Source organism: Apus apus, chromosome 10 (genome assembly GCF_020740795.1).
Source record: "Apus apus isolate bApuApu2 chromosome 10, bApuApu2.pri.cur, whole genome shotgun sequence".
Taxonomy (NCBI): Eukaryota; Metazoa; Chordata; class Aves; order Apodiformes; family Apodidae; genus Apus; species Apus apus.
This window is the reverse complement of record NC_067291.1, coordinates 4,439,021-4,464,800: the sequence shown is the minus strand read 5'-3', so window position 1 is coordinate 4,464,800 and position 25,780 is coordinate 4,439,021. Positions and strand designations below refer to the sequence as shown.

The 25,780-nt window shown below is 40.2% G+C and overlaps 1 protein-coding gene across 4 annotated transcripts in view; it reads left to right on the top strand.

Moving 5' to 3' along the window:
- TLN2 (talin 2) overlaps positions 1 to 25,780 on the top strand; it is a 152,549-nt gene that overhangs the window by 92,926 nt on the left and 33,843 nt on the right. For 3 of the 4 annotated variants that reach the window (XM_051628091.1, XM_051628095.1, XM_051628094.1), the window contains 18 exons: positions 2,012 to 2,220; positions 3,030 to 3,149; positions 4,172 to 4,369; positions 6,488 to 6,627; positions 9,171 to 9,264; positions 9,576 to 9,665; positions 10,786 to 10,908; positions 12,123 to 12,266; positions 12,437 to 12,598; positions 13,703 to 13,843; positions 14,968 to 15,149; positions 15,914 to 16,046; positions 17,567 to 17,668; positions 18,468 to 18,638; positions 19,249 to 19,395; positions 20,230 to 20,331; positions 21,650 to 21,769; positions 24,241 to 24,387. In XM_051628091.1, coding sequence (XP_051484051.1) covers positions 2,012 to 2,220; positions 3,030 to 3,149; positions 4,172 to 4,369; positions 6,488 to 6,627; positions 9,171 to 9,264; positions 9,576 to 9,665; positions 10,786 to 10,908; positions 12,123 to 12,266; positions 12,437 to 12,598; positions 13,703 to 13,843; positions 14,968 to 15,149; positions 15,914 to 16,046; positions 17,567 to 17,668; positions 18,468 to 18,638; positions 19,249 to 19,395; positions 20,230 to 20,331; positions 21,650 to 21,769; positions 24,241 to 24,387 — 2,525 coding nt within the window. The remainder of the gene's footprint in view (positions 1 to 2,011; positions 2,221 to 3,029; positions 3,150 to 4,171; positions 4,370 to 6,487; positions 6,628 to 9,170; positions 9,265 to 9,575; positions 9,666 to 10,785; positions 10,909 to 12,122; positions 12,267 to 12,436; positions 12,599 to 13,702; positions 13,844 to 14,967; positions 15,150 to 15,913; positions 16,047 to 17,566; positions 17,669 to 18,467; positions 18,639 to 19,248; positions 19,396 to 20,229; positions 20,332 to 21,649; positions 21,770 to 24,240; positions 24,388 to 25,780) is intronic. The other variant, XM_051628093.1, reaches the window with a different exon arrangement.

Sequence of the window (25,780 nt, the reverse complement as noted above, 5' to 3'; positions counted from 1 at the left end):
ACAATACCTCTGCAAAACCTCTGCTTTCCATAAAATACCTGGTAGAAGGTTTTCCTGTCACAATCTACTTAAATCAAGGAATCACTACTTTTTTTGTTATGTTTTTATGCTGATAGTGAATTGTGGCAACTTACTAGGAATTGCTAGTGTGAATGATGTGCTTCAGAAAAGAACAGTGTTGCAGTCTGCTGTGTGGCTGTATATAATCAGAATAGAATGAGACATCTGTTGTTTTTGTAAATACATGCCCCTGAAACTCTGTGAAGGACAAAACTAAGAAGTCATGCAGCTTTAAAGGTCAGTGCCACTGGAAATGTTTCTCTATCCTTTCAGAAGGATAAAAGGGTCTTTAGAATTCACAGGATTCAAATATATTTGGTATAGCTCAGTGATGTTTAAAACAGTATCTCTTACTGGATGTTACCAGTTTATATCTTTAATGCAGGTAGTGTTTCTGACTCATTGATCATGTTGGGATAGCTTGAGTTAAAACCCACAGGGAATGTGGGCACACAGATTCTGCAATTTATTTTTGTACCTGTTCAGAAACCCAAAGCACCTTAATAAAGAATATGTCTGGGGGGAGCAGGTAGGAGTTTCCCCTTTCATTTCTTTCTGGAAGAAATGAAAGCTCTTGATGCAAATGCTACTGTAGGATTTGTTTTAATATTACTGATAAAACTCATTATGTCAATTACCACTTAATTGGGTATAATTACATCAGGGCTACATAATTTAAAGTTTCTTATATTTGAAGCATATGTAGTTGCATTAAAATGGCTTGTGTTTCTATTACATAGTTATACAAAAGTTAGCACTGGGTGTCTGGTGAAAGAGTGCAGGTACTTGCCAGCACATACTGAATAAATTAATCTAGTAGCTCTCAACATCAAGCTATAGGAGCTGTTTGGTTGGGAAATCCTACCAAGTAGTAAGTTCATTTTCAAAGCTCATAGCGCTGTTTTCTCTCAAATACTGTCTTGTTATATAAAAACCAGTATGTGCTCAAGCAAGCAGTGTTTGTAGGTATTATGACATTTTCCTATTTCTATATGATAAAAATTCTTTGCAGCTTATATTTAATAATTCCTTGCTGTCTGCACCTGTCACAGTAAGTTTCTTTTCACTTTGTACTTAGTCATTGTAGAGGATGAAAGCAGCACCAAACTGAAAGTAAACAATCAGACCTTTTTATTTTGTGGTGCTGTGATAATTAAGTCAAACTTAGAAGATGCTTACTCGTATTCTAAATAAAGGAAACAAAATGTGTGGGTATTTTTACTGATATTTTCTTCAAATTAATAACATAGAAAGCTCTCTGTGGTTTATCAAATAGAAGGGTTGTAACTGCAGTGTAGGTAGTACTGTTTCTCTGCCTAGCTTGTCTTAAATAGGGCATATAGTATCACTTGCTTTTCATTATCTGCTAAAGTTTCTGTGTCTAAAAATATTCGTTTGAGAAGAGAATGTTAAAGGTACTGGTGTTAAAATGCTTACATGGCTACTTTGTGAGATGTATTTGGTTGTCATGTCCCAGCTTTCTAAACATTTCCAAAAGACCTGTTAGAACATTTTAATTATTTTTATGCCTAAATATGGAGAATCAAGAGGTCTTGTATATCAAATATGAACATTCTTTCAGAGCTTTCTTTTGGTAGAAATAGCATAATTTTAACATGATCCATAGCTTGGAGTATGAGTTTTTCCCCATTTCTGGTTTTAGATTTTCTTCTTTGTCAGTGCTTCACTAAGATTTAGTCCCTGATGTAGAACTGTGCCTGGAATGTGTTCTTTGGGATATAATATTTACTGTACAGCTTCACTGCAGGCATTTCTCTAGGCAAATGATACTGTGTATTTCAAATGTGTTCATGTTCAATGATTTTCTTTTAAACTGCATTTGCAATATTATTTGGCAATGGGATCATTACCTGCAAATTCACCTGTCATAAAATACAAAGATCATCTTTAAAAGAGTACTAATAGGATCCTTGATGAAATCTAAACATAGGAGTTGCCGCCAGAGAAACTGCTCAGGCTTTGAAGACTTTGGCTCAGGCAGCACGAGGAGTTGCAGCATCTACTACTGACCCTGTGGCAGCACATGCCATGTTGGATTCAGCCAGGGATGTCATGGAAGGCTCTGCTATGCTTATTCAGGAGGCCAAGCAGGCCCTGGCTGCTCCAGGGGATGCAGACAGTCAGCAGAGATTAGCCCAGGTAAGGTGTGACTTGAGAAGCCATGTGAAATATCAAACACCTAGTGAAATTTACTTAGAATGTAGCATTAAATAATGAGGGAGAACAGAAGAAAATAAAGGCTACAAGGAATGTCAGCTTTATATTCCTTCCAGCAGCTCTCATGTAGTAACTTCATGCCTATGTTAAACAATGCAGATGGGGCTATATATGGTATTTTAGTCATCTTTTAGAAAAATAAACTTACACAAAGATGCAGTTAAGTCGTTTTACCCACAACATATTTGAATAGGCTGCTTGACTGCAAAAATGAAACAACTATTAAACTGATCATTATCAAATAAAAGATCTGTATTCATGTTATATGCAAAAACTGAATGCACATTTTCCACATATGTGGCACCACTGCTTTTGAACTGGTCTCAGAAGTTCTATAATTTGGTCTCAGAAGTTCTATAATTTTAAACCATTTCTTATGAAGAGACATTTGTTTTAACTGAGACTTTGTCTGAAAAAAAAAATAATGTGCAAAGGATTTCTGTGATTAGGAAATGGTTAACTTCAGGGGCATTCCCATCTCTGCAGTGCTGCAGCCTTTATCCCAGGTGCCAGGAGCAGTTGTGGAGCTGCCCTGCCAACATTATCCTGTCAAACGGGTGAGCATTAATAGTTACTACTGCTAGGCTACAGGTGAGCAAGCCAAGGAAGTTACAAGCCTCAAAAATGGTCTTGTTAGAGTCAGAATGTAGGAATTTGTGTCTTTAGGATGTACCTGTAATGAGATAATGACCACTTAAGCCTTTCTCAGTGTGGATGTGTTTGTGTTGTAGGTGGCAAAAGCAGTGTCTCACTCCTTGAATAACTGCGTAAATTGTCTGCCTGGACAAAAGGATGTGGATGTGGCCTTGAAGAGTATTGGGGAATCTAGCAAGAAGCTCCTTGTTGATTCGGTGAGATGTCTTTTAACATAGAAATAAATGTCAGAGAACTGAAAAGCAGATTGGGTTCCCCATGTGTCAAATTAGTGTACCCTAAGTATACTTCATATAGGTTTTGTTTAAGTTTACGCAGCTTTAAGTAGTTGTTACTTTGACTCAAATGCTGTTCTAGGTTATGGGAAAGGTGAACCATGGCTGTGGCTTGTGAAGGCATATTAAAGCTGTTTTCATGGATCACCATTAGTTTGGTTTTTTGAAAACACCAATTATGACTTAATATTTTGAAGAATGTGAAAATTAGAAAATTTTAATCCATCCCCCACCGAGAACTGATCAGTTCAAGGAGCATCATGGTCAGTCAAAAAATGTTTGGTGCATCTGTGGTTGTTTTGTGCAAGGAGAATTGTTCTGTTTAATGGCATCCATGTAGAAAAAAAACCCTTTGTGCTCTGATAATTTGCTGAAAGGTTATATGATTTGAATTATTTTTTTTCTGTACCTACCAGTGATCCTGCAACCCAGTGAATGAAGGAGCAGTTGTATTTTGACATGTTTGTGCAATGTTTTTTTGGTAAAAGCAGGTCATGAATTTAGAGTCATTGTGAAGAGCTGCTGGTACTTGGGTGGTTTTCTGGAAGATGTGTTTGTGGAAATGAATGATAACTTGGAGACCAGATTTTTCCAATTTTTGTTACGAGTTCATCACTTCAGATTTCATAGTTGAGCCATGAAATAGCTGTCATCATCTCTATCCCTTCAAAGGCTTACACACTTGTCTGTCCCTTGAAAGAAACAGCAGGACTAAGGTTTTTGTATAGATTTGTTTGACAGCTGTCCCATATTTGGACTATTCCTGATTGAGCACCTGAATCACTAGCAGTCCGGTGGCACTACTCTATTCTAGCTTGTATGTGAATCTTGCTACTGTATTGCATTTAATGTTCTGGAATTGTGAAATGTCATGAACTTTGCAGTCATGAAGGGCTGGGGTGACATGACAGACAATAAAATATGTGACACTTTATGTCTTACAGCTACCTCCAAGTTCTAAGTCATTTCAAGAAGCTCAGAGTGAACTGAACCAGGCAGCAGCAGACCTGAATCAGTCAGCAGGAGAAGTTGTCCATGCTACACGGGGCCAAAGTGGGGAACTGGCTGCAGCCTCTGGAAAATTCAGTGATGATTTTGATGAGTTTCTTGATGCTGGTATTGAAATGGCTGGCCAAGCACAAGTAAGTTTTTTATCCTGCTAATTGGGACTAAGGATTATCTTGGGCATAATATCCTGCAGTGTAGTACCTTGGTTATTTAGTAGCACAGTCCAACGTGATTGTGTGAGCCTGTCCCAATATGACAGGTTATGTTTGCTATGGAGCAGCCATCTGTAACTAGTCATCCAGAGTGAAGTCAACTCTGTTTTTGCGTTTTATGCAGGATACTCATGTTTGTTTGTGCCCAGTCAGAAATGGCTGTACTCTGTCTAGTTTGGGCTATTAACTAATATGAGCTGTAGATCTGAAGGTACAAAGATGTGCTGAACTTCCCAGAGCGTGTGGAAAGGATTGTTTCTATTTTGGTAGAAATACCATTAAACGTAATTGCTGTGAGCACTGTTCAAAATTTAGCACCTTTCTTTGCTACTTTTCAAACACTGTAAGGACAGAGAAGAAAAGGTGCATTTAAAATCCAGACTTGATATTGCTCTATGGTGCGTGCTACTCTGGACCTGCTACAGAGTAGAGCAAGAATTTGAAGAAGGGTGGCTGAAATGCCATGGATCTGACAGCAAGTACTTGTCTTCTGTTTAGTGATTGAAAGTCTGGCAGAGTTCTGTTCTGATGAACTCAGTAATAATAAGGAATGCTGTCACATATTATCTGGGTTATTTCCAGTAGCCTAGGTACTCATTTGAAGTTGGAGATAGTTTATTCAGTTTATCTTACTGGGTTTAGGTGGACTGAATTACACTAATTGGCCATTTGGAGGTGATTGAGCATAAAAAATCTCAGCATATAAAAAAGGGTTATGTGCTAGGAGAACTTACAGGGAGAAGAATCTGCAGACTGTTTTGCCCTGGTTAGTAGGAAGCACTTGCAAACCCGAGAAATTATTGCCAAAAGAAAAGTATCCGGGAAGTCTTGAGTGTGCCAGTCCCTTTAAGTAACTTATGACGTGTCTCTGTAGAGCACAAGCTTCATAGATAGAACTGAATAGAGAGACTGGACAATGCTGATTATTCTCCCTCATAACTTAATAGGTCACGGTCTAGATCCATGAATTGAGTTAAGCACTATCTGCTGAGTGTCTGAAACTGAGTAGGAGTTAAGTACCTGGCTATATTTTTACCCCTAGGCTTGATTAATATTTAGAATATTTTGTCTGAGGAAATTCAGTGAAGGTGAAGTTAGAAATGATACTGCAAATAGCTACTTCAAAGGAGTTTTCCAGCTGCTGATGAGCTTGTGACCCTTTCAGATTTGCTTATCCTGCTGAGAGGATGATAACCATCTTGGTTATTAATGGCTGATCTTTCAAAATAAAATGCCTTCTGTCCATGTCTACTTATTTGGCCTAAACAGAAGCTGTATCAGGTATTTTGGATGCCCGATAAAATGTGCTAGGGAGGAAGCACCATGCATACACAAAGTAAAAGCTTTTCACAACAACTGAGTAATATGCGATTGCCTTATATAAAACCCAGAACAGACAGTTATAAAGAATGATTCACTTCTACTGATTGTTGACAGAAGAATGTAGCTTGGGCTGTCTGCTGTGATAATGCAGCACTTCCCTGTAACTTTATGTATATGAAGGTTTTCCTTTTTGAGCAATGATTTAAAATAATTAATGCCACATCCAAGTCAGAATGTTTACTGAAGTGGGCTTATAGAATTGTATATTCTTGGGATAGAGGACTTTGTGGAGGGGTCTTTCCATGTAAGTAATTCCAGTTGGGTGCTAGAGAGCCCATGGGTTATGCAGAGGATGCTAGAATACAGAGGGTGTACACTGACTGAATAATGTGGGTCAGTTGTGCCAGGCAGAGATGTATGAAAGTCTTGACAACAAAAGCATTGTTCAACAAGTAGTAAAGTTTCTCCATCCCTCATTTGTGAATACTGCCATTGTTAGAAGCCAAAGCTATTTGTTATATGGGTTTCTTTTTCTGTTATGGAAGTGAAGCTAGAGGCACCTGTCTGGGTTTTGGTCCATGTCCTTCTCCAGACTATGGTCCCCCTGCATGTCAGTGGTTTCAGGTGGATAAACAAACTGGGTTTCCAAATGTGGTTTTAGCACACTCTCTTTATTGCAAACTCTGCACTTAATGTTATGCTGCTGTGGCTTTCCAGACTAAAGAGGACCAGATTCAAGTCATTGGTAATCTCAAGAGCATCTCTATGGCTTCCAGCAAGCTCTTACTAGCTGCCAAGTCTCTCTCTGTTGATCCTGGAGCTCCTAATGCCAAGAACCTCTTAGCAGCAGCAGCAAGGTAAGGATGTGTTGCTTGCTTTAGATTTTCCTTAGGTATTTGCTTTTCTCTGGGATATTTATAATGTGTTATATCTTCTGCTATTGACAACTGAGTGGTTGGAATCTGCAGTTCTTTCAATGAAAGTAGGCTAGAGGAAAACTGCTTATTTTGGACTAGTTCCTTTACTGGCATAACTTGTTACCCTTGGTGGAAATAAGAACCAGCAGGTGAAGAGCTGGCCTCGTTTTTGGAAGGGAATAGTCTGTTTTGCCTAACCTGTTTGTTTTTTTACCATCTGTGTTCTGGCAAGGCAGTAGCTAACAGTAAGCCTCTCAGTCCCTAAAGAAGAAAAAAATTGAATCAAGTTCTTATATAGAATCCTGTTGTTGCTTCCTGCCATTAACAGTGTGTGTGTGATCAAGAACACTTGAAAGGATTAGATGCTATGTTTATTTGCTGTAAGATAAGCTTACTTTAACTATTCTGTCAGCCTTGCCCAGAATTTCCTTTTGTGGACCCTGTTTCTCAGTCAAGATGCTCAGTGTTTATGTGAAAAATACCACATTTTCAGTGTTTTACTGGATAATTGCTTATCTTTCATTTTGTCAAGTCCTTTTCACGTTATTATCACACTTCTTATTCAGTTATCTAAGATTGTAAATGGAATGGTCAAATAGCAAGCTGAAAGGGGATTGCTGAGGGTCAGACAGACATCATACTTAGGAATATCAACATTACATCAGATGAACATCTGAGATCATGTGGATGTGACTTGTAATATTGTCTTCCACAGATTTTGCAGCATGTGCATATCAGATAACTGTGAAAAGTAAACACTGTTATCAATTTTCAGTTTAAGACACTAAGGAGGCATCATATTTGCCTTTTCAAATCATCGGTGACTGCTTGTGACAACCTTGCCAGGGTTCTGTTCTCTTTCCCTGCCATGATAACGTCAGGGTCAAGTATTTTTACATTCTCTTTTCTCACAAAAATTTAAAAAGGAGGCACAGCTTCCTTTGCTCTCTGTCTGTAATATCACAGAATCACAGAATCTTAGGGGTTGGAAGGGACCTCGAAAGATCATCTAGTCCAACCCCCCTGCCAGGCAGGATCACCTAGAGCACATCACACAGGAACATGGCCAGGTGGGTTTGGAATGTCTCCACAGAAGAAGACTCCACAACCTCTCTGGGCAGCCTGTCCCAGTTCTCTGTCACTCTCACAGTAAAGAAGTTTTTTCTGATGGCTTATCTTTTCATTTTTCTCTTTTTTCTGGTGCTGCAGTTGTGCTGCTTGTATTTTTTTTCCTTTCTTCCCCCTTTATTTCAACTGTAATAGACACTCCAACTTTTTCAGTAGCTTTGGAGTCCTTGTGGAGGCATTTTTCTTGAATTCCTCTGACAGTCTTATTGAACTGCAACAGTGACTGAGTTCCCTGCAGGATCCAAGTACTGATGTGCTGAATTTGATGAGAACGAATGTGGCTTTTAGAGTCCTAGCAGCTCTCTTGCACTCTGGGGTTGGTGTTTTGAGGGGTCACCTTCTTGGTTCTGCTGCTTCCAAATAGTTTTCAGAGTGATGTGTGTACATTGGGTGTACTGGGTACAGGTAACTGGTGTGTAGTGATTATATTCATAGGACCACATTCATCCTCTAATCTCTTATCAAGCTCGGAGTTTCTTCTTTAATCTCAGATGTTTTCTGAGTCAACGTGCTTTGTTGCTCTGAGATTAAAATAAACAGCAGAGAAAGATATTTTTGCATTAAGTTTCTCTGGGAGTGAACAGAATCATTTGTCTGTATGCAGTGACATTTTTCTGATGCATACGAATCACTGATGTTCAGGAGGCTGAGAATCCAGTGTTTGTATTGATGTGTTGGTGAAGCCATGCATGTTGTATTGCAGAGATAAATAATAATTGTAAAAGTGTTTGTATATATATACATACATTGACTCAGAATATCAATGATCAGTTAAAGAAAAACAGCCAACTTGGTAACAGACAACATAAATTTATAGCAGCACTACATGCTTATAATATAGTATGCCAGACAGAACACAAGACACATGTAAAGGCAGAGGAAGTTGGGGAAAACTGTACACAAGGACACCAGAGCTACTGAAAAGGAGTCTGTCAAACAAATCTATTAGTTTCCATTCTTTTTGCTTTGAAATTAAACATAAAACCTGGTTTATGTGTAGTATGCACATTGTGTTTCCTTTTGTCAAAATGGTAGCATCCATCTCTCTAACCATGTTATTGATCCTACAAAGTGTCAGTTTTGTTAAAGAGAAAATAATTTAAATGCCATGCAGACATTTCAAGGCATATTTTCCATGCACTCTGATCTCACTGGTCTTTCTAATTTGCTAAGAGAAACAACACAAAGCACTTGCATTACACTCTGTCACAGCAGAAGTAGTAGAATGCGAAATGGAGTAGAGTATGAAGGTTTTAAATCTTTATGCACTATACAGTTAATGAAACAAAAATTTTAATAAGAGGAGCAGTTTAACTTTAAAATATACTTTTTTATTCCCCTTCTACTTTTCCTAGAGCTGTGACTGAGAGTATAAACCAGCTCATCACTCTGTGCACCCAGCAAGCTCCTGGGCAGAAGGAATGTGATAATGCGCTCAGAGAACTGGAGGTATGACTACATTTCAAAATTTCTTATGAATAAAAATGGACCCTAAATGTTTATTTTCCTTGTCTGATTGGCTGCTGTCACTGTGTTCTCACTTGGTATCTATGGCAGAGTTACTGCATAATGCAGCACATTTAATGAGTAGCATGCTCCTCTGTTAGTGAGCCCTTAATGAGTGTGTAGTTTTGCTTGTTTGCTGGAGGTAAAGTTGTAAGGTTACGCTGGTATTAGGTGGATAGTTGTGATCATCTGTGTTCTTCTCAGCTTAGTATTTCAGGCTCTGTCAATAACCAGAATATCTTCCCTGATTTCAGACAGTGAAGGGAATGCTGGATAACCCAAATGAACCTGTGAGCGATCTCTCATATTTTGATTGTATTGAGGGTGTAATGGAAAACTCAAAGGTAATTTCCTTTTTCCACCTCTGTGCCTATTGCAAAGTGTGTTTTCATTATCAGAACTTTCCACATACATACCAAACATGTTAGAAACACATGTAGCTAAAATGAGTGCTGCATTCCTTGATAAAATAGCCTGAGATAGGTTTCTTACAGGTAATTTCAGTCTTTGGTCACTTAGAAGGCATATTGCCTCAGTAAAATATCTTTTGTCAAGTGACTGGTGTGCAATGCCATTAAAGTTTCCCTCTCTCTTCCTTCCTTTCCTCTTTATTAGACAGCATGTCATACTTGCATGATCTGTTTTGACTGCAGCTATGTTAGAAGGGCCCAAAGTGTAAATTGGAGGCTTTGCAATGGATTCTATTGCTCTGTGTGAAACAGCTTAGAGGAATGTCTGCACAGTCCAGATATTCTGGCACATCAGAAAATCTGTGTGAAATCTCTTAAGTTATTTTTAAACATACCATGCTATATATCTCCTTTGAAGCTTTGCTTTTGATGTCCTTGTTATTTGATGTGTTTGAATTGTGTCAGATCTTTCCTTCATTAAAAGAATAAGAAAGTGCTTAATGGATGTGCATGTCATCTTGCATCTAATGCTCTGCTGCAGTCAGATCTTATTTTGAATTTTAAAAATAAACTGAAATCAGTGGGAGACTCTGTGAGAATTAATGTGTATTTTGACATTCAGATGGTTCCAGCAGACTAGATGCAATTCCTTTTCCACAGTTTGTGAGTTTGGGGGCAAAGAAGATGCCAGATGTATTGACAGCAGCTGTGGCATTGGCTGTCATGTTCTGCAGTCAGTACCTAGGGCCAGTCTAGCTGTGATGACTAGAGGATGACAGCAGAAATAATGAGGGTTAATTCTGTATCCTCAGTCATTTGCACTGTAAATAGTGTTTATGTTCAGCCCTGTCAGTGCAATATTGACCTGCACACCTTATCCCTTACACCACACAGAAGAATGTGCCCAATTCAGTGAAGTCATTAACTAGCTAAAATTTTTGGGAGCCAAGTCAAGGTGGTTTGTGGGTCAGAACTGGCTCAAGGCCAAGAACCACTTGCCTTTGACTAGTAGAGTAGCATATTGGGAAGGTAACTTTGTTTTTTAATTTCTGAGGTTCTTGGAGAGTCAATGGCTGGTATTTCCCAGAATGCAAAAACTGGGGATCTTTTAGTCTTTGGAGAATGTGTTGGAGTTGCATCCAAGGCTCTTTGTGGCCTCACAGAGGCAGCAGCTCAGGTAAGCTCCTAAAGTCTGTAAAGCAAGTACATGTGTTTTATTATTTTAGAAAGCTCATGTGGTGGGTGTATAAATCGGATATTCACATCCTTGTGGTCAAACAAATGATGACCTAACAGAGTTCACTAACATGCATATTTTACAAGGAAGCGAAATGACATCAAGACAGCTTTTCTGAGGATAAAGCAAATGTCAAAGCTGCAGCATGTGGAATTCATGCTTGCAGCTCAAGCTCTGAACCTCTCTGTCATGGAGAAGCGCACAGAACCTAGTGACAGTTATAAGGAATGAATCAAGTTTGATTTAGTTTGTAAAAATTTATAAGGAGCACTACTAATTTCAGACATTTAAAATAATAAGCAACCTGTTTCACTTGTTCAGAAGATACTTTCAGAATAACCAACATTCCTAAGCTACTGCAACACTTTAGAGTCTGAAACTGATCACTGTTGTTTCACTGATCTGATAACTGGGTGACATGAACTCTGGAGAGCTGATACAGCCCCTTCAGTGAAGGATTTGGCTGTGTGAAATCATGTGCTGCATCTGGAACTGCTGCTTGGTTTCCCCAAATAGGGAATTTCTCAGTGAGGGCTTAATCTTATCCACAACTAACCCTGCATTGCCTTACTGGCGTGTCAAGATGACAGATTATGGTATCTGTAAGGGAAATCCATCAAGAAATCTTCAAATACAGTTTTGCCAGTTGAGATAATTCCTCTTTGTTGGGAGGCATGCAACTTCTTTGAATTGAGAAAGAGAGTGAATTTGGCCATGGGATATTCTGAGCTGCAGTGAGACCAGCAACTGCAGACTTGAGGGGTCCTACAGTCAGCAGCAGTGCATTTACTTTCAGTTGGTTTTCTACTGGGGTTTGAAAACCCTCACCACCTCCTCCTGTAGCTAATCTGGTAAATAATTTGATGCTTGTGACCATTAAAACTTTTTCTATTGGCTTTGCAATGAAGAATGTTTCCAGGGATACCAGCTGCTTAAGCAGTGGAGAGTCTTCTTAAACAGTGGCAAGATTTCTTGATTTCAGAGGATTGTGGAGATTTATTACTAAAAAATAAAATTGTAGTAGTACCTCACAGTATGATTTATGGACTATCTCTGACCACCATGTGTTAATGACATACTGCAAGCTTATCAAAGAACAAGGATGGATTTAGCCTTGTTTCTTAGGATTGTTTTCTTCCTTTCTCCATGTCTAGGCTGCATACCTGGTTGGCATCTCGGATCCAAACAGTCAGGCTGGTCAGCAGGGTCTTGTTGACCCAATTCAATTTGCCAGAGCCAATCAAGCAATCCAGATGGCTTGCCAGAATTTGGTAGATCCAGCAAGCAGCCCATCACAGGTGATTCCAGAGGATTGCAGTGAGACCATCATTGTTAGAACCTTGACTACACTTTACTTGTGACCAAGCAAAGGAGTTTTGGTTTGAAACTGTTGGCATAGCTTTCAACTGTGACTTTGCAGTCATGCTCCTTTGACAGTCTGCTTGTTTTGTGCCGTCTGTGTTTACAGGTATTATCAGCTGCCACGATTGTGGCCAAACATACTTCTGCTTTGTGCAATGCCTGTCGCATTGCTTCATCAAAGACAGCAAACCCTGTTGCCAAGAGACACTTTGTGCAGTCTGCCAAGGAAGTTGCAAACAGCACTGCTAACCTGGTTAAAACTATCAAGGTACAAATGCTGTTTAGTTCTGCTCCCTTCTTCCTTTCTGTTTGTATTTGTGGGTTTTTTCCTGTTCAGACAGAATCCAAACAGCTAGAAATATCTTTTTACCTTCTGTTGATGTGTGTGGTTTAAGAAATCATTAATTACCTTGTTTAAGACCTGAACTGGAAAACACATTCAGTGGTATAACTGAGCTGAAGTTCAGATGGAAAGAACTGGGTAGTGTCAATATTAGGAGAGGTAGCTGGGCCATACAGTTTTGAGCCATCTCTGTGTTGATGTACTTCATGAGCTTGCACCCTGAGAATAATTTGCAGGCAGCTGAATGTGAAGTTTTTTAATGATGTTACACTGCTCAATATGCAGAGTTTTGTGGAAGTATTTCTGACAGCTTTACCATAATTATAAGAGAAAAATAAAATAATAGTACTGGGAACCAAGCAGAAGCTGTTGATGATGCTGCTGTTGAATAGACTCCTTTTAAGAGCTATATTTCATTTTCCAGATACCTGCCTACAGTTTGGCAGGAAGTGGCATTTCCTTGTGCAGGCATAAATAACACTTGTTAAGCGGTAGAGGACAATTCTAAACCCTTCTGGTAGCCATTAGCTGCTCTCTTAAAGTAATTATGCTCTTAGAACTGGAAAGTTCTATTACATTACACAGAAGGTCCTTTATATTGAAATCTTTCCCATGAGATTAGGAAAGAGATTGGTTGACTCGTGTGAAAATGAGACCAATAAATTATTGGTTTGCTTAAAAAATATAATAATTTAAATCAATCTGTAGGAAGGAACCACCTTGTTATCCACTTCCACTGTTTGGAGTGTGAGGTGCTGAGACACAGTGTGTAAGAGTCATCAGAATGCAACAACAGAAAGCTTTTATTCAGTCTTTGAAGCAAAGCAGCTTTAAGTTTAGGGTCCATAACCAGCCAAGTAAAGAAAGACACGTTTGAAGGATCATATTCCTTGCGTCAGCCTTGTTTGTGGAGGAACTTTCACCTGTCATAAGCACGCAAGAGTTTAAAATGTTAAAGAATTAAAACATCTTCCTCAGTTTTGCAAAGAAATACATTCAGACAGAACTCAATTGTGATTTCACTTTCAGGCCCTGGATGGTGATTTCTCTGAAGAGAACCGCAACAAGTGTAGAATTGCTACTGCACCTTTGATAGAGGCTGTGGAAAATCTGACAGCATTTGCTTCAAATCCAGAATTTGTCAGCATCCCAGCACAGATCAGCAGTGAGGTAAGGCAGGGTGTTGCACTTCTGCCCTTAAAAAGTTGAAAATGTTGAATTAATCATGGCAGGAGAGAGGCAGTGAGTGTCAAGACCTGGCCCTGGAATGTCTCAGTATTCCCAGGGCATTCTCCTGCCCTTCACTTAACTTCTGGCTTTGAATAGGATAAAACTAGTTAGGCCACAGTAAGTGCTGCTAGTCTCCTGTTAGTAACATGATACAGTACGGGTGACTCACATATCTTGTTAGCTGGATTCTTCCATGTGATAAAGTAATAAATAGCTGCTCTTGAGGGGAAAAGGGATTTAACAAATGGAACCTAATTGGTTCTGAAATGGGTTGAAGGAATGTTGATGCAGATTTTCCCTTCCAAAAATGATGCAGTCAGGGTGACAAGGAACAGATTTTCTGTGAAGAATAACTTTCTGTGGGCTTCTATATTTTTTCCCCTGAGTTCTGTCTTCAACCCTTGTAACTACAACAGAGTATATTTAAATTAACTAATAAAGGCTTTTTTTTTTTTTTTTTGAGGGTTGGAGAGGGGAAATCGTTCAAGCTTCTTAAAAGCTTAAAAGTAGAGGTCCTGTGCAGTTACTAACTCTCCAACTGCTCCTTCCTGCTTTTCACAGCCTCCCTTTCAGCTGGCAGTTTCAGACAGTGCAGTAACTGTTGCAGTTTCAAAGCTGTGGGCTGTAACTGGAATCTGAGCCTGCCCTTCAGGCCTGTGGTGCCTGGGTTTACCAGATTACTGGTGATAAAACAGATATTGAGATGATGACCCAATTAGTGTTGTAGTCCAGCTAGTTCCTGGAAAAAGAGCACACTTGGTTAGATTTTGCAAGTTGACAGAGTTTATTTTTGACGATATCTCTGTGGTTTATGAGTAGACAGGTGTCATTTTTTTCTTATTTCTCAGCTGGATGGTGCCTTTCTAAACTTAGAAGTGTTTCTTAATTATGTTCCAGAGAAAACAGTTGGACTGTGATTTCTGTGGTGGCTAGCCATGAATATAATAGCATGATACAAGAAATGATAATGCCATTTTAATGCTGTTAATGGAACAGATTTTTTGGAGCAGAAAGTGTGGATGAACTCAATTATCTAAATGTTCTTTGTGTTCTTCTGACCACAGGGATCACGAGCACAGGAACCAATTCTAGTTTCTGCTAAAACAATGCTGGAGAGCTCCTCTTTATTGATCAAAACTGCTCGTTCTCTGGCTATCAATCCAAAAGACCCTCCTACGTGGTCTGTACTGGCAGGGCATTCCCATACTGTCTCGGATTCTATCAAGAGTCTTATCACTTCTATCAGGTATGTCTTCTGTAGTAATTTTTTTTGTGTCCACATTTAAGCTCTAATAATTGAGCAGCCGTTTATTGGGTTTTTTTAAGTGGGTCAGACATACATAAATTATCTTTGCTATCTCTTCTTTACTGTAGTGTTTTCAGTTTGGTAGCAAGAAGTGAAAATTCCTTATTTTTTGGACTAAACATGTCTGCCCCTTTCCTATTGAAAATGTAAAGTGTAGTTCTGTACTTAACCTCTTAGTATTGATTAAAGCAAAATAGCATGCAAACAGTGACCTTAAGAGTGTTTACAGTTTCGCTGATCTTCGTACTGAAATAGCAAACTGCATGTCAGGACAAGGCACTCATGAACTGACCTTCGTTGAAAGAAACCTGAAACTTAATGTAATAATACACAAGGAACTATTTTCTGAGACAGTCGGTTGAGCTGCACAGGAATCTGAATATATTTTCCTAGTGTCTGTTACATTTTAATGCTGACCTTCATTATTGAGCTACTCTGTCCATCCCAAGGAGGTTGAATTTGCACTTTTCTTCTGAGGCAACACATTTTTTTTTCCTGTCTGATTATTAAGAGAGGAGGGTTGTGTGTGCATTTAGGAAATTGTGCAGAGTACTCCTGTAGATAGGAAAACAAAACTAACTTTGTCCTTGTTGCTCTCCTCCCACATGCTTTGTGTTGTCAGGTAATGAAGTACATTTGTGTGCACTCATAAAAGAGCCTGCCTCCTCCTCACCATGCTCACTTCACTGCCTCTGTCTTTTTAGGGACAAAGCCCCAGGCCAGAGAGAATGTGATTTCTCCATTGATGGGATCAACAGATGCATCAGAGACATTGAGCAGGCTTCCCTTGCGGCCATCAGTCAGAGTCTGGCTACCAGGGATGACATCTCAGTTGAGGTAAGGGAGATGGCACAGGAACAGAGTGGTGCTGACTGAGCAGCCTACCTTAACCTGCAGCTTTATTTTCATTCCATTTGAAGATTTGGAGCTGAGCACTCTGCACAATCTGCCAGTGAGGGGAGACATTCTTACTGTTTGTAGGCAAAATCACACGCTGGCCAAAGTGGATCCCTTCTGGACAGATACCAGGATCATCAGGCAGAAGTAGGCAGTAGAAAGTAGTTATTTTTAACCACACCTACCTATTACTCTGACTTACTGCACTGATGTGACCAATTGATAGTGTTTTTCTAGTGCCTTGCCAGGTAGAAGTCAGGATGTTTCTGCAACCCATCTACTGCTAGAAGTCCAGTGATGTTAAATGTCCGTGTCATTTTTCTTAATGCCTATGGAGCTAGTGTTGATATGTTCTCATTAGAAAAGTTTTCTTCCCTGCCTCCTCCCCTGCCCCCACAGTATTGTAGACTAGTCCTCTCCTATTTCAGCCTTTGTCTCACTGAGGAAGGGCTGTGGTGCCAGACTGCCTACAGTCAGCAACTCCTTATTAGATTCTCATCTTGGTATTTAGTGTCTTTTTCTGCTATTCCTTCCTGAAATTTTGTGTTTGTATATTCCAGTGATTTATTTGGGCTATAACTCTGAATACTAGAAACATCTCGGACTAAATAAAGCTATACATATGTCAGAGAGACTCTTTCTATTTAAATTATGAAGTCATCTTGAACACCATGTTGATCAGAAATAAACATTACTGAAAATGGCAGTTACTTATAAAGCAGTACAGAAATGCAACAGAGTGCAAAAATAGTGTTCATTTTCTCTTACATTCCATGACAGTGAGCTAAACCCCAGTGGCTGCCAAGACATTAAGTGCCTGTGAATTAGAAGCCAGTATTTATGTCTCAACAAGCTCAGTCATAAACTTTTCTTATGCTCTTGTCTCCCAGATAGTATTCTGGAGATCAGTCCTCATTTCTGTCCCTCAGAGTTGTCATAGTTTTCCTTTGTCTTTCCTTATCAGGGAATTTCTCCTACTAGCTTCTATGTCTACAGCAGAGGTTTTTGCTCTTGTGCTGTATTGTCTGCTTTGAAGAATGTTTCTTCAGATTTAAATCAGAGCTCCTGCTGGTGTCTCTGATTGCTCAGTGATACTAAATCTTGGGCAGGGCAAGAATACTTGGGGTTTTTTCTCACATTCCAGTGAGAGAGGACAGCTACTCCTGAGTTTGCTACTATCAGCTGGAGTAGGAGGAAGCCATCCTCCTGCCTCTCTCCCCAGCCTTGCCATGTAAGTCTAAAGAGGAGCAGGCCTATCTCAGGATTCCTGTTGCTGAAAAAGGGTGAAGGAGAAGAAATAAGCAAGTATGTGATGCCACCAGTGCACATTTCTGCATCCTGCTGTAGTTACTCGAGCCATGTTCTGAGTGTGTCAGTTGATCTGAGGGTGATTGTTATGGTCTGGTACAACTTGAGAAAAAACAGCTGTGATAGTAACTGACAATTTCTCTTTGTATTAGGCTCTACAAGAGCAGCTGACATCGGTTGTCCAGGAAATTGGCCACCTCATTGATCCCATAGCTACTGCAGCTCGGGGAGAAGCAGCTCAGCTTGGGCACAAGGTACTGTCTGACCAGTATGAAGGTTTTTCAGATCTTGGACAGCTGGACACTAGGGGAGACCATGGTATAGTAGGTTCTTAACTTCCTATGAAAAAGCAGAAGAAAGCATGTGGACAGAGGAAAGACCTGGGATTTTCAAATACTTGGATCTGAGGCCAAATAAACCTGTTAAGATTTTGGGCCACGGGAAGGATATTTTCATTGAGGTTTTTGGTGGAGGGATACCAGGTAGGTGAGGTATGTGAAGAAAAGACAAAGAAAGAAAAAGGAGAGGAAGGCAGAGGCGGGAGGTTGGAGTGTAATGTTTTAGGTCTTCCTACCTATGGCTGTTGCAGCCAGCAGCTGTACGTATGACTGGATTCTTCTATCTCTTGTGCTGTATTAAAGGTGACCTCAGGACCTGGGGCCCCTCACAGTCCCAGTTTGCTCAGTAGGTCACAGGGTTGTAGTTGGAATATGAATATATAGCAGAATTTGGGCAGCTGATGAAGTCAAAGGTTTGTAAGGAGCTTCTTGCAGAACTGTGCAGCTCCTGTGACAGATTTGAAACTGATTTAATCTAACCTCAAGTGACCATTAGCATCTGAGGAGCGAGAATTAACACAGAATGTGAAGGTGAGGGCAGACGGAATCACCTGGGCACATCATACAACCTGAACACTGTACAGCACACAATCACTAGGACAGTGTTCTACTTGAGCTAACCCACAGCCCCATGGCACCCAGGGAATATGGTTCCTCTCAGTTACACGTGAAAAACAGGGTTAATGGCTTTCTGTGGTTGTTCTGGCTTTCTTAGGTAACACAGCTGGCAAGTTACTTTGAACCGTTGGTTTTAGCAGCAGTTGGTGTGGCATCCAAAGCACTAGATCATCAGCAGCAGATGACAGTGTTGGACCAGAGCAAGACACTGGCAGAATCTGCCTTACAGATGCTGTACGCCGCCAAAGAAGGGGGAGGAAACCCCAAGGTAGGGACTGTTCTCTGTAACTAAGGGATTATTGGATATGGGCAGTGGGAGAGGGCAGGGGGATGAGGGGAGAGGGCAGGTCAGGCAGAAAAAATAGCACTTAGGTACTGCACAGCTCAGGGATATGTTTGCAGTGAAAAGGCCATTGATGGCTCCCCTGACATCTCCAAAGCAGTGATGTTGCAGTTCTACGTGAGGACACAAGGAACCCACCTGAGGACAAAGTGTCAGCCAGGGCTCCCCATAAGGGTGGCCAAGTGCACCTGAGGTCAGAAAGGGTCACACACCGTGGGGTCTTTTGGGTGTGGAAGAATAAAGTGTTGCTCAATGCTAGCTGCTCTTAGTTGTTTTGATTGCATCAGGTCCTGTACATATTTTTTTCTAGAAAAGGTCCTGCTGCTTTTCTTAGTGATTCCTATTCAACTTATTGGTTTTTTTCTGCTCCAAGGAAAATTTTTTCTGTTTGCATTTCTCTTAGACTTATTTTCTCATCTTTTACCTGAAAGGGGATTTTCAGAACTGTTACCAGGTTGTCTTCATTAATTATGCTTTTGATTTGCACGTTGATTTGTGCACAGAATGCTCTCTGATCTCATTTTCTCTCTTCCAGGCATCCCACACTCATGATGCTATCACTGAGGCTGCTCAGCTGATGAAAGAGGCTGTGGATGATATCATGGTTACTTTAAATGAAGCTGCAAGTGAAGTAGGCATGGTTGGAGGTATGGTAGACTCGATAGCAGAGGCAATGAGCAAGGTGAGCACAGAAATCCAGATGCCCTTCTTGCTTTACACGTGAAAGCTGATCCCTCTTGCACGGGGTTGAAAGAGCTGCTGCTGATTCACTTTGCTGATGGTTGGTGACTGACACACTGTGACAGGAAACCTAAAGATTCTTTGGCTTTGCCGATGATGAAATCAAGCTGATGCCCACACTGGTGCTCACATTAAGAAACTGCATGGTACCTGTCAGTAGAATTAATACAGATTTTTAATTGGTGATATGCTGGTGCTTAACTGTGATCTTAGGTTAATTGGCGATGCTACTCATCTATCATCTTAGTCTCCTAAATGATCAGCAGGCCAATCTTGAAGCAAACTACTTTTAGAAAAGAATATGTCAAAGCCTGAATTGCTCTGCTGTGTTTTGTAAAACATTCTACTGGAAATGATAGTTGCAAAGCATAAATTAGTTCAATCAAAACTGTTGGCTTTTCCAATGTCAAGTAAAAGGTGCACAGGATTGAAGTCTTTACCACATAAAGGAGTCTCATGTTATCTTCTTTTAGGAACTCTTTGTTCCGTAACTGCTGCACGTTCCTTTCTACATTAGCTGAGAACTACAGGTGGTTTGACCTTGCATCAGAAGTTGACCTTGCTCTCAGAAACTCTGTACTGTAAATTCTCTTCCCTGCTTGTAACATGGGCTAAAGTATTTTCTGAGCTCTGCACATCCTGGTGTGCTGTCTTCACGTGCATGTTTTGTGAGAGGAGATGACAAAAATTAATATATGCTACAATTTCAATATTACATGTAAAGTGTGCTACTTGGTATGACTAATGATTTCTGCCCTATTTTTCCCACTTGCAGCTGGATGAAGGTACTCCTCCAGATCCCAAGGGAACATTTGTTGATTATCAGACCACTGTGGTGAAATATTCTAAAGCCATTGCTGTAACAGCACAGGAAATGGTAAGATATTTGGTTAGAACTAAGTACAGACTCTTCAGTTTACGTAAGGAACGTGTAATGATTAGCACAGTGTTGTACAACTCTTTATATTGCTAGTTTTTAATAACCTTATCTCTTCAGGGGTAACGGAGCAAAGGAAGTGATAATTTCATCCATTTAAGTCTTGGATCTCAGTGGTGTAATCGTAGGGGTGGCCCTGTATGGGAGGAGTGCTGGGTTACGTTGTGGATCTTCTGCACAAGAATCTTTTTATTTGGCTCATCTTCTGTAAGAAGTAAAAGGAAAACATCTCACCTACACACTTTTTCAGCAGCCTGTTTTAACTGTCACTGAAATAGCAGCACCTTATGTTTATTGATGACTTCAGCCTACTCTTACAATGTTCATTTTTTCAGACCTCTTTAATACTTACAAATGAATGTGGATCAACATCTCAAATGGTTATTTTGCATTTCTGTGATCCACTTGGGTTTAACAAAAGAAAAAGGACACTTGCTGAAATGAGATTTTCCTACCTTGTTTCACAATAATGCTTGCCACAACATACTTGTTTTTGAAGAGTACTTCTATTGCTGGTTTGTTTTTAAGTAGACTACTGATATATGCTACAGACAATATTTTTTTAAAAATTGATTGCTGTTGCAGTCAAAACAGGTTGATGATTCTGCTATCTAAGACACAGCAGCTTATTGGCAAACAGTATAAATTTGTCTAAAACTAATTGTGCCCTGAGGATGGAATTCCATGGCTTTTGCTAATGTAAATTGGAGACAGAAGGAATATCCTTGTTAAAAGGTAGGCTTTTTCTAAAAAGAGATTCAGTTTTTTATGCTGACATTCTACTGAAGCATTCTGCGTAGTCCCACCTATTTCTTCTGGGTGCTCTCCATGCATCTTAGACATGTTTTGCATTGATCCCCAGATGTTTTCTGTTGTCCTGCTCCCATGCCACCACCAGCTGAGACTGCTGTAGGCTGGCTGGCCTTGGCAAAGAAGGTGGCTGTGACTCACAGCACCCGCTTCCCCGCCCGACCCGAGTGACTGTCCCTGGCCCATTGCCCTGCTGTGTCAAAGAGTCAATTACCAGCTCTAACTGCTGCTCTTTGATTACTCCCCATGTTCTGCAAGTGCCTGGTTACTGTGACTCTAATAAAGCATGTTTGCCTGAGTTTCTTCATGGAGTTCTTGCTGGAGGACAGCGGTTTTCCCCATTTCATCAGTTGGCCAAACAAATGTGTGCTTCTAAGCTGGAGTGTATTAACAAATTATTCTCATGCCTGTCGTTTTTCTTTTTCTCTTGCCTGTGTTCTTTTTTCAGATGACTAAGTCGGTTACTAACCCGGAAGAGTTGGGAGGACTTGCATCACAAATGACCAATGACTATGGGCATTTGGCTCTCCAGGGCCGAATGGCTGCAGCTACAGCAGAACCAGAGGAGGTCTGCAGTTTTTAGACCTCTTTTTTTCTCTGTACATGGTGGTGTTAACATGGGAGTTCTTTTACTGTAGGGAATACAACAAATAGCCAAGAGAAAGGGGTCTTTACCTCACTCAGCTGCAGCAACCTGTTTGCAGCCGTTGCCGAATGTACCCCTTGTATGATCAGAAAGATAACGGGTTTCAAACCATTGGGTAATGTGTTCTCTTTCCAATGTCTTTGTGATGACTCAAATGCAGTGAAGGCATTTCCACTGCCTTTGCTTTCTTATCCACTTCTGTACACCCTCTCCATATACTATCTGTGCTCTGTCTGATAGGCAAACCAATACACTGCCTCCAACACCTGAAATGTGGGACAGGGCAGCACATCTGTTCCCAGAAGAATTTCATTTGGCATATTATCACTTGATGTAAACCTTTACACAAACTGAGTCAACATTATAGGCGTACTTTGGACTATACAGATCTTTCTTTCATTGTCTGCTTCTGTTCTCACAAAAACCAGAGTGAGACACAAACTGTGTGAAGCCAAACAAAAATGCTACTGTGTTTGTCTTCATTGGACAGAAAGGAACCAATGAGGATAGCAAAGTTGTGTCTTTTGAAATCTTACAATATCAAAAGTTATTTACATATAGGTGTTGTAAGTAGTGAGAGACATCTGTTTTTGTCTTTGATATCAACCCTTCCCTCTTCCAAAAATACTGTCTATTCAGTGTCCCAAGCTGGGGCAGAGCTGCTCACAGTCCTACAGAGCACATACTTACTGGTAGCACACCTCAGTTTTACCACTGCTCATGTTCATGGGTGTTTAACCATAGGAATTAGGATTTCCTACAGAATGTTTCCAGTGTCTGTTCAGAACTTCAAACCAGCCTTGCTTCTGTTTCTCTTCAGCCCTCTCATTGCTCCCAACACATGTGAATTGTCTACAGAACAAGTTTTCTCCATGAAGTGCCATGAATCAGCAGATTTTTAACAAGACCTAGGGACTATGCAAAAGTTGCAATATTTTACTTAAGTGTAGCTTTTTATGCTACAAATCTTGTTGTAAAAATTATCCAATCAGGGAACAGAAAACTTTTGTCAAAACCTCAGTCCAGCTTGCAGTGATAGTGGACAATTCCATAGACTGGGTTAGATACTCCTAAGGTGTGGCTTTCACTTGCAGACAGCTTGCAAATACAAAGAAAATTCTTAATTTTTTACTATACAGCTTTCCTTCAATCTCATATGTTTTGATGAATTACATAGGCTTTTTTATCTTGCCTGTAAGCCATATAACTTAGTGTCCTGAAATTGAGATGCAGGCAACCAGCAGAAGCACAAGTATCTTTTGTTGATGGGACATCTCATACCTCAGAGTTCAAATGCCATGCAGGAGAAGGGGGTTCCCCGTGCAGCCTTACGCTCCTCCTGCTGACAGAGGAAGACAGGCTGTTGGCCTCAGTTGCATTAACCTGTTACCCTAGTTTCTGCATATTGTCTGACCACAGTTACATAAAACCTTTTACCATTCCTCATTCTGTGCCTCTGGTTATGGAGCATAGACAAGCTTTGTCAAGATTAGGTGAGAAGGTATCTCACCATAATCAGATGTATCTGATTATGCAGACAGAAGACTTGAAAAGAGTTCTTTACTTAGTAATTACATTCTACCACTGATAGACTACTTGAGTGTTTCATGCTCAGTAGCTAAATGAAAAGCAACAGCTTGCATTCAGCTTTATGTTGTTAAATTGAATTACCATTTCTGCACGTTACTTTCTGCCTGAAGTTGATATAATTTGATTGGTGATACTAATGGCTGTGATTCCTGCTTACTTACTAATGACAGTACACATCTAAATGCCTAAATACACACAGGTACTCAAACTATCATGTTTCAAAATAGGAACCATGCAGCTTATGCTGTATTATTATTAATAAATCAGAAGTTGTGAGGGCAGGATTTTCCACATTTTGGTGCTCTGCATGCATGTGGTCAGTTCTGGATAGCTGAGACTGTGCCAGATTCAAAAACAGTAATTTAAGTTTTGACCCAGTTTCAGTGGTGGAGAGTAAATGTGGACTTTTTACCAATTGTGCATACCTTGAGCACAGCTCACTGACAGTACAGGTCTGGGAGATGAAGTTGTGCTATTCAAATGTATGCAACATTTTTGGTCGAGTTGTGTGTGCTTGAACTATGTACACAACTTAGGGACACATGCTTTCTCTTTCCTGGGGTCCTGTTCACTAGTGCTCCTGTTTCATCAGTAAGCCTTTCATAGGGTTGTGCTACATGAGTAGATGGTGTTACAACTGTGCTCTATTTCTGATCTTTGCAGAGTATACCCACGGGCAGAATATTGGTAATAAATATCACCAGGGAATGTTTCCATTTGTGTTGACACAATGTGCCAGCATGACATTTATTTAATCACTTTGCTCTTGCTTCCTTTTTCCTTGTACCTCCTTTACCATCTAGATAGGGTTCCAGATCAGGACTCGGGTGCAGGAACTTGGCCATGGCTGTATCTTTCTTGTGCAAAAAGCTGGAGCTCTCCAGATTTGCCCCACAGACAGCTACACAAAAAGAGAGTTGATAGAATGTGCTCGTGCTGTCACAGAAAAGGTAAGACATTCCTCTATTTTTTTTTCCAGCTTCCCCCTGTAGCATAATACTGGCTGAATTACACTCAGTTCTTCGTTTTTCAAGTGTTCAGTGCAGTTCAAATGCTAGATTAGGCCATGATTAGCCCTTCCTCATGTCTCATAATAAAACTTCTGCCTCATACCAGAGGGAGACTGGTCTAAAGCTAATCTCTAAGGCATGGGATGACACTTGTGCCTCATGAGACACTCCCTTGGAAATACTAAGTCCATGTGGGTGGCCACAGTTACTGAGATGAGGTTGGTCAATGACATGTGATTTCATGTAGCCATGTCCTCCTCTTTTAAGACAGGGCCAAGCCAACACACTTGGAACTGCATCTTCAAACCATCTGGGGTTTCTTGGTCTTTGGAAATGTCCACTTGAAATAGCCTGGGTAGCTCACCTTTGCTGAAACTTTTTGATAGCCTCTCCTTTAGTTGGGCACAAACATTGAGAGTCAAATGTCAGTTCATTTTAGATTTCACCAAGCATCACTTGTTCAGCTTGTGTTAGTGTGCTCTCAGCTGTACGTATTTCCCACTGTGCTGTGGCCCGGGAGTATCAGCAATTCCAAACTTAGGCAGGGTAGTCAGTATCTTTTAAGAAGAGTTAAAGCTGATAAGGAGAGTCATAATCACAGGTACAACCTATTTGGGAACAACTTTGAATCTGAACAGCCATCAGGAAGAACTGTGCTGTTCAAAGTTGGTATCCATCTCCCCAGATCCCCCATCTCCTTTCTTGCAAAAGCAGAATTCAGGGCCACAGTATAGCATGAGAACAGCATCCCTGCTGCAGAGCACTGTAAGTGTAGTGTTAATTAGGTTAAATGGAGATCTCTAGCCTTTTTAGTTATCAATAATGCTGCTAGATATCAAGCCATATATTGTCTTTCTATGATTTTTCTATAAATATAACAATATTTAGGGTCTGGATTCCAAGAGTCAATACTTCCTATTTCTATTCTGAAGTTTGTATCAGTGTACTGGACATGACTCCTGGGGCACTTGAGGCTAGTGTTTCTTTTCATGTCTTAGGGAAAGCAGAAGCTTTTGGTTCTGACATTTATCCTGGCAGAATTCACTACGTTGCCTCTGACTCTGTTTCCAGGAAGTTTTAACTGATGTGCTTCATCCTATGATGAACAGGTCGCTTATTCTGTTTGAAAAGTGGACTTCCCAGCTGAAGTCCCCTTTAATTTGAGACAACCTTTAGTCATCACAACAACTACTGCACAAAGAGAGCAGATAAGGCAAAGGGGAAGGAGAGATTTATTCAAGTTTGCAGAACGACTCCACAAAATGAATTGTTGATTCCAGTCATGTTCAAGAGCTGTCTTAACTCAGTGTTCCGTAACGAGGCTTTCTTTTGC